General features: G+C 40.1%; 1 protein-coding gene across 2 annotated transcripts; it reads left to right on the plus strand.

Annotated features, from left to right (window-relative positions):
• Window positions 1–1,382: 1,382 nt before the first annotated feature.
• Window positions 1,383–4,693, plus strand: six2a (SIX homeobox 2a). 2 transcript variants are annotated; one of them, XM_058058526.1, is made up of 3 exons: window positions 1,383–1,878; window positions 1,945–2,381; window positions 3,766–4,693. In XM_058058526.1, exons 1-3 carry the CDS (start codon window positions 1,822–1,824, stop codon window positions 4,112–4,114), a joined length of 843 nt encoding a protein of 280 aa, XP_057914509.1. In that variant the 5' UTR covers window positions 1,383–1,821; the 3' UTR covers window positions 4,115–4,693. The 2 variants fall into 2 exon arrangements, with proteins under 2 accessions (XP_057914509.1, XP_057914508.1); XM_058058525.1 differs by having other exon boundaries at window positions 1,383–2,381.
• The last annotated feature ends 2,650 nt before the right edge of the window (window positions 4,694–7,343 follow it).

Below are 7,343 nucleotides of genomic sequence, written 5' to 3' on the forward strand. Positions count from 1 at the left end.
CTTTTCCAGAAACGTCATTCTTCCGGCTTCTGATTGGCTCAGATGGCTTCAGGAACTTGTAGCACCAACTGTTGCTTAGTAACAAAGGGAAACATCATTATCCGGCCAGGTATGTTTCATTTTCCTTTCATTAGCCGTTGCTGCGATTGATCATTTTCTCAAAACACCTGGCTAAAATGAAGTATGGGTTATAGCGCCACCTGTTGCTTTCGCTCTTTTTAAAGTTGTTCTGTTGTGGATAGATTTATTTTGTATCCCGATGGGGGGGGGGGGGTGAATTGTTTTTGGTTTAGAAATGCAGCCTTAATATTATCAGTTTTGTTTAGCATGATTGACTTAAATAGCAATGTTATTGTCCTTTGTAGGACTCACATTCTGACATATTTATTATTATACGATACTATACTATACTATACTATACTATACTATACTATACTATACTATACTATACTATACTATACACTTGGCAGGTAAATGACATTGCTACAAGTATCTTATTATGAATAATAATTAAAAGGTATTCTTGTTGTCACATTTGGTCATGTTAATATAATAATTTGATATAATTCCCTCAGCATACATGGCTTCCTTGCTTTAGTTCCCCCTTAATATGCACTCTAGCAAGAAATGCATCTCCCCTGATGAGCCATCCGTCATTCTCCAAACTGAGCTCTCCGGCTCCCTGATATGTGGTGAAAATGGCAAATGATACACTGTATATACTTATATTATACTTATTGTACTGTATATACTGTTTTCATAATAATAAGATAATAATGATGTGTTTTTATTAATGCTTTTGGGTTGAAACACTCCACACACTTTCAGATAAGGGTGCATACATTGTTTTTAGAAACCCCATTTTGTCCATCCATCCATCATTGTTAAAAACACACCTTTAAAAATAAAATTGTGGAATTTTTTTAATCCGGTAACAAAATTTTAAATAAGAAAAGTTGGTGTGACAACACTCTACAGAATTTAATCAAACTTTATTTCTATCAAAACTTTCATGCATCAAATGTGTGCACTAAATATTACATCATTTAATATTTTGCCTCACCATCCTCACTCTCCTTTTTCACTTCATCCCACACACACACACACACACACACACACTCACAATTACCGTAATGCTTCAATTGTGTCCAATTTTCATCAGATTTGTCACTCAATTTTGCAAGTGACCGCATCACACTTGGACTTGGACATCCTCTGTGATTTGTGCACGCCACTCCATCCCTCGACCTGCATGCCCCCACCCCCCTCCCCACACCTCTTTGGCTCCTCCAGGTGTCCGTCAAAGTAAAAAAAAAAAAAAAGACCAACTTTTCCTTGAGTGAGTGTTAGAGTTCCAAGAGTTCCAGGGGTGGGCGTGGTCGTGGCCGTGACGGGAACAATGACTGACTGACTGACTCGTCCACGGGAGCCACCTCCGCGCGTGTCAGGTTACTTTGAGTGACAGTGTCACCATGGCGAATAATTCCACGCAGGCTTATTGTATCTTCCACGCCGGCCCCCGGGCTCAGGTAACCGACCAATCAGGCTTCACGTCCACGCGTGTTTGCTAGCTTACAATAATATTTTTAAAAGGAGGCAGCGAGGAGACGCTCGAAGGAGAAGACGAAGAAGGAGGAGGAGGAGGCTGCAGCAACTTTCGACTTTCTTAGGAGGCTTTTTTGCATGGCCGGACCTCGGTTTTTGGAGTGGGGGGGCTTCGTGGACTTGCCACGCTGACTGACTGGCTGCCACAGTGAGTGGGAGTGTGCGGGACGTCGGAAGCATCAGAGAAGACCATCCGCACGACAACTTCTCCTCGCCATGTCCATGCTGCCCACGTTCGGCTTCACGCAGGAGCAAGTGGCGTGCGTGTGCGAGGTGCTGCAGCAGGGCGGCAACATCGAGCGCCTGGGCCGCTTCCTGTGGTCGCTGCCGGCCTGCGAGCACCTCCACAAGAACGAGAGCGTCCTCAAAGCCAAGGCCGTGGTCGCCTTCCACCGGGGAAACTTCCGGGAGCTCTACAAGATCCTGGAGAGCCACCAGTTCTCGGCGCACAACCACCCCAAGCTCCAGCAGCTGTGGCTCAAGGCGCACTACATCGAGGCGGAGAAGCTGCGCGGACGGCCACTCGGCGCCGTGGGCAAGTACCGAGTCCGCCGGAAGTTCCCCTTGCCGCGCTCCATCTGGGACGGCGAGGAGACCAGCTACTGCTTCAAGGAGAAGAGCCGGAGCGTGTTGCGGGAGTGGTACACGCACAACCCCTACCCGTCCCCGCGGGAGAAACGGGAGCTGGCCGAGGCCACCGGACTCACCACCACGCAGGTCAGCAACTGGTTCAAAAACCGGAGGCAGCGGGACCGCGCGGCCGAGGCCAAGGAGAGGTGAGAAGGCGCTTGAACCGATTGTGTGCATGTGGGGTCAAACCTGATTGAAACCGCTTTTAGTTCACATGTAAACAGCTGACACCTGGGCTCACCCTCGAAAAGTTGGACTCGACGTTGCAAACTAATATAGGGAATCAACATTTCAAATAGCTTAATATTAAATGTATATTAATATATATAAAGCACCCACGAGCCCCTTAAAGGGCCAGCGTTTGTTAGTTTCATAGTTGTTAAAAATTGATTTTTTTTGTATTGATTCGATTCCTCCACTTTTTACTCGTGATTATTGTGATAAATGTTTTTGATTATTAGAAATGTGTGCTAATATATAGTTATTAAATGTTTACTATATGGCAAAAAAAAAAGTTTGGCAACTTTACTTTACTGAAGTTGTCCAAATAAACGATTTTCGACGTAAAATGTCACAGCAGGATAAAAGTCTGCACTTGCTTGTTCATCTTGAAAGGCAGCAAAATGACAGGCTATACACTCTCAGAAGGCGATAGAACTTAAATTGATCTTTTATCTTTAATAAGCACACATGTGATTTATTTAAATTGTGGTTTTCCACTGGGAGATCAGAAAATACTTTTTTTTAAGTAGTATAGTTTAGTGGACATGGAGTGTGTGTGTGTGTGTGTGTGTGTGTGTGTGTGTGTGTGTGTGTGTGTGTGTGTGTGTGTGTGTGTGTGTGTGTGTGTGTGTGTCCTTTCAAAGTGGAAGACGTGTTGCTGTCAGGTGTTTGCTGCATGCTCGGTGTCTTCTTTCACCCCCTGGCCACTAATTCGGGCTGAAAGCTGCAAATAAATCACGTCTTCCCACGCAATAAAGACAAAGGAGAACATTTATATATGTACCATGTAGGCCATTTATTTATACCAAAAAATACAAATTTAAAAAAAACACCACTTTATCGTTTTTAAATTTTAGTATTTGGGTATTTTTTTCGTGTAGTATTCCCCCATATAAAACCAATCAATTGTATTTGTAATATTGATATATCATCGTAATGCAATGCTACAATTTTCGCTACACGATATAATCTGAGCTGATTGGCCGAGAGAAATCACGTGGTTGTTGCTTTCTAACGAGGCGTCCATTTAAAGTTCAATTTGTTACATATTGTTGTCAAATAGTCACTAATTAATGTGTCTGTCGTATGTAGAATGTTAATGTTAATTTATATGTTCACTTTATATTTAATTCAATGTGTTCCCATGCTTATTCATCGACGTAAAGCACTAATGCATATTAGATAGCTTATAGCTAAAGGGCAGTGCATGCTTATATTTTTAACTTAAGTGTTGGAATAATTACTCCTAATTTGTGGCACTTTTGCTATGAATTAAATGAAATATAAAATGTATTTTTTCGTTCGCAGGGAGAACAACGAAAACTCCAACAATAACAATAACAACAACCCACTGACTTCCTCCATGAATGGAAATAAAACTCTTTTGGGAAGTTCGGACGACGACAAAACGCCCGCAGGCACGCCGGACCACCACACGTCCCCCAGCCCGGCCTTGCTGCTGGGCTCTGCCGCCGGCCTGCCACCCTTACACGGCCTGGCTCCTCCACCCGGTCCCAGTGCCATCCCGGTACCGGGCGGAGGCGGCGCTGGTGACTCGGTCCACCACCACCACCATCACCACCACCACCATCACTCTTTGAACCATGACACCATTCTGAACCCTATGTCGTCCAACCTGGTGGATCTGGGCTCCTAGAACCGGTACCGGGTGGACTTTTTTTCACTTGTTTTTTTCCCCCTAGAACGTGCCAGTGGAATTTAGAAACAGAGCACTTAAAGGACTTTAACAAAAAAAAACGGACGGAACCGGCCGGTCCACTTTCAGTCCATTTTCAGTCAATTGGCTTGCAGAAAATGTCCTGAAATGAACAACTTAAAAGGTGAGGCGGGTCCAGTAGGACGGATGGAAATGAAAGTATTTTAGCTAAATGTAACGTTGACATATTGTTTTCAACAATTAATAAAAATGTCTTAATTATTGCCAATATTATCATTGTTTTCTAGGTGAATTAGAATGAATTATTGTTTACATGAGAGCCAAACATGTTTTATTTCTTGTGCTGGGAAGGGAAAGGGGAATCATCCTCAAGTGTCTTATAAATGAAATATCTTTTATTATCATTTTACATTTGGAAATCAAAGAAGACTGCATGTGAACTTAACATGATGAAGCAGAAAAAAAGGAGTCGCCCATAGTTTCATATACTCTTTACAATAAAAACAACAGAAATGTGGATTTAATTTGGAGCATTTTTTTGAGTCTGTATTGTATTTGATTTATTTGACACCCCCTCCGCCCCCCAACGTGGGATAAATCTAAGTTAAATAGCATTAAATCAATCGCTCGATTAAATCGATTAAATATGAAGGAGTCACATGATCACACATTATGCTTAATATGAATAATTGACTGCAAACCGGAAGAACGTAGTGTTAAAAACTTTGCCCAAATAGAACCTTCCACATTTAACGTGTTATGTACAGTTCAAAATAAAAAAATACGCCTTCAATTTCATAAAAAAAAATGTTCTGACTTTTCATTTTCTTTACTTTTTTCCCCAATCCCGACCAAAAAAAAACAACAACTCGAGCCACTTCCGGGTTCAGGGTCACGTGCTCCCATTCAAGTTCCAAACGCTATTTGTAAATTTGGTTTGTCATATTAATTCGTCTCTTCTTACAGCACATTAATGTGAGAGCTATGTGTTTTCTTTAAGGGGCTAAAGGATAGCATACATACTATACATAATATATAATATAATAATACATAATCCCTGTAGATCCCTGTAATCCCTGTGCCAACCTGCAGCAACAGGAAATGGGTCCACTCTGGTGTGTGCATGCGCAAAAAAGCTCGTACAAGTCCCATCAGAGACAACTTATTTATCTCATCATAAAATTACTTTTCCATGAAAGTTGATCTGACTTTATTCAAGCGGTTTAAAATTATCCTATTTGTCATATTTTCTAACAGCATGTATGATTCACACACTTGTTTTTATTAGTTGCTATGAATGTTATTTATTTTTATTTTATTTTATTGTGCCTGTATCTTTTATGCCTATTTATCACCGTTTTACTGCCCCAATTGAATGCACTGTGAGATTATTGAATGCGGATTGGCATTGAAATTGAAATAACTCCAAAATAGCATCATTAAGTTCAAACTTAATAATCTACTTTTTATATCTAACTGTATGTACATAAATACTTATTTATTACTGTGTGTGTCAGGTGTGCTGTTCAGGGACCATTACAGTGCGACACATTACTGGTCCCAGTGGAGAAACTTTTCACTTAGCTCCCCATCACAGGGGTCAGAGGTCAAATCTTTATAGCTGCAGCGGCTTCAAATAAGTGTGAAGGAAAGTCAGAGTGTGTTTTTTGCTCAGGCCGCACAAGATATAGTCACCCGACTCAGATCTGTCTGTTGTTTAGCCCGGGATGGGATGGCAACAATTAAATCAAATTCCAATGAGCAGATCAGGCAGGAATGAGAGGAAGTGGAACAGTAAACAAACAAACGTTTGCATGTTGGGATAAAGCCATGTAAGGCTGTCATAATTATGATGATAAAAAGAATGCATTGAATTTATTGTATATGCTTTGTGCAACTAATAAGCGACTTGTTTTAGTTTTTGTTAAAAATATCAGGACTTATTTTGGGTGGTTATAAAGTTATAAAGGGGTTTAATACAGTGGAGTGGGGTGGAGAAACTTTCCACTGATGGCTGCATCCTGACAATCAAAGAATGGATTTTATTTTATTTTATTTTATTTTATTTTATTTTATTTTATTTTATTTTATTTTATTTTATTTTATTTTATTTTATTTTATTTTATTTTATTTTATTTTATTTTATATATGTTTTTGAAACATTTTGTTAAAAGGTTAAGAAAAAAGTTACGTATATTTAAAAACTATTAGATTATCAGTTATTAGTATCAACATTTCGCCTTTTTCTCTTTACATTGCGTCTTTTTTTTGTCTATTTTTTCCCTTTTGCTATCTTATTTATTCATTTTTTGTTATGTTTTAATTTGGACAATGGGCTGCCTTACAATAACAAATGAGCCACAAATGGCCATAGGCTAATCAGCTAATCATATTTGATCTATACATGCAATTAACACACAATATGAAATGGAATATTTCTGATGCACACAGTAAAAACTATGCTCCGCCAGACTTGTTGGAGTGCTGGACAGGGCTTTGTTTTGGGACATTTTACTTACTAACGTGATGATGAATGAGGTCTGACTGACATTCTACACATCTACAGAAAAAGTTCAGCCCTTCTGCTGAACATTTTTGCTTGTGTTCTGTGCATCGCATAAAACAGCAGAAGCCTATACTGTATATATAAAAAATATATATGTGTGTGTGTGTGTGTGTGTGTGTGGTGTTGCGTTACAGTCAAAAAAGACAGCAAGATGGCTGAGGATGACTGATGCTTCGTGTGGCTGCCCATTGCTGCAGTCAAAGGTCACCATGCAGACGCCTCCTCTGGCCTGAGATGCATCTATAAATAATATCAAGAATGTCTTTTTTACCTTTGAAATCACATTCTGGAACAAGTTTCTGGAACACATGTTCATGCACATAGCTTTCTTTAGGTGATAGACGGGGGCCCTACCTACTATGGTAACTCTAATGGCGTATCCAGCCATTGTCACCTGATCCCAGCCCATTAAATTAGTCTAATGTGAAGATTAGCAACACTTTGTTTTTCCTTTTGCACCACACTGAACTCAGCAAGGCCACCTTAAATGAGCACACAGTGGTATTATTTTAGCTATGTTTTTATGAAATGCATGTGCTTGTGTGTGCAGTACTGTACTGTATTGTATTCACCTAAGATGTGATATATTGGTGCTTAAGACTGCATTAGCTGTTTGGTTTCTTTCTCTTCCTGAGGCGAGGG

Source organism: Doryrhamphus excisus, chromosome 20 (genome assembly GCF_030265055.1).
Source record: "Doryrhamphus excisus isolate RoL2022-K1 chromosome 20, RoL_Dexc_1.0, whole genome shotgun sequence".
Taxonomy (NCBI): domain Eukaryota; kingdom Metazoa; phylum Chordata; class Actinopteri; order Syngnathiformes; family Syngnathidae; genus Doryrhamphus; species Doryrhamphus excisus.

Coding starts and splice junctions, on each gene's coding strand:
- six2a (XM_058058525.1), top strand. CDS start 1,822: ATGTCCATGCTGCCCACGTTCGGCTTCACGCAGGAGCAAGTGGCGTGC. Junction 2,382..3,765: donor GCGGCCGAGGCCAAGGAGAG/GTGAGAAGGCGC, acceptor TTTCGTTCGCAG/GGAGAACAACGAAAACTCCA.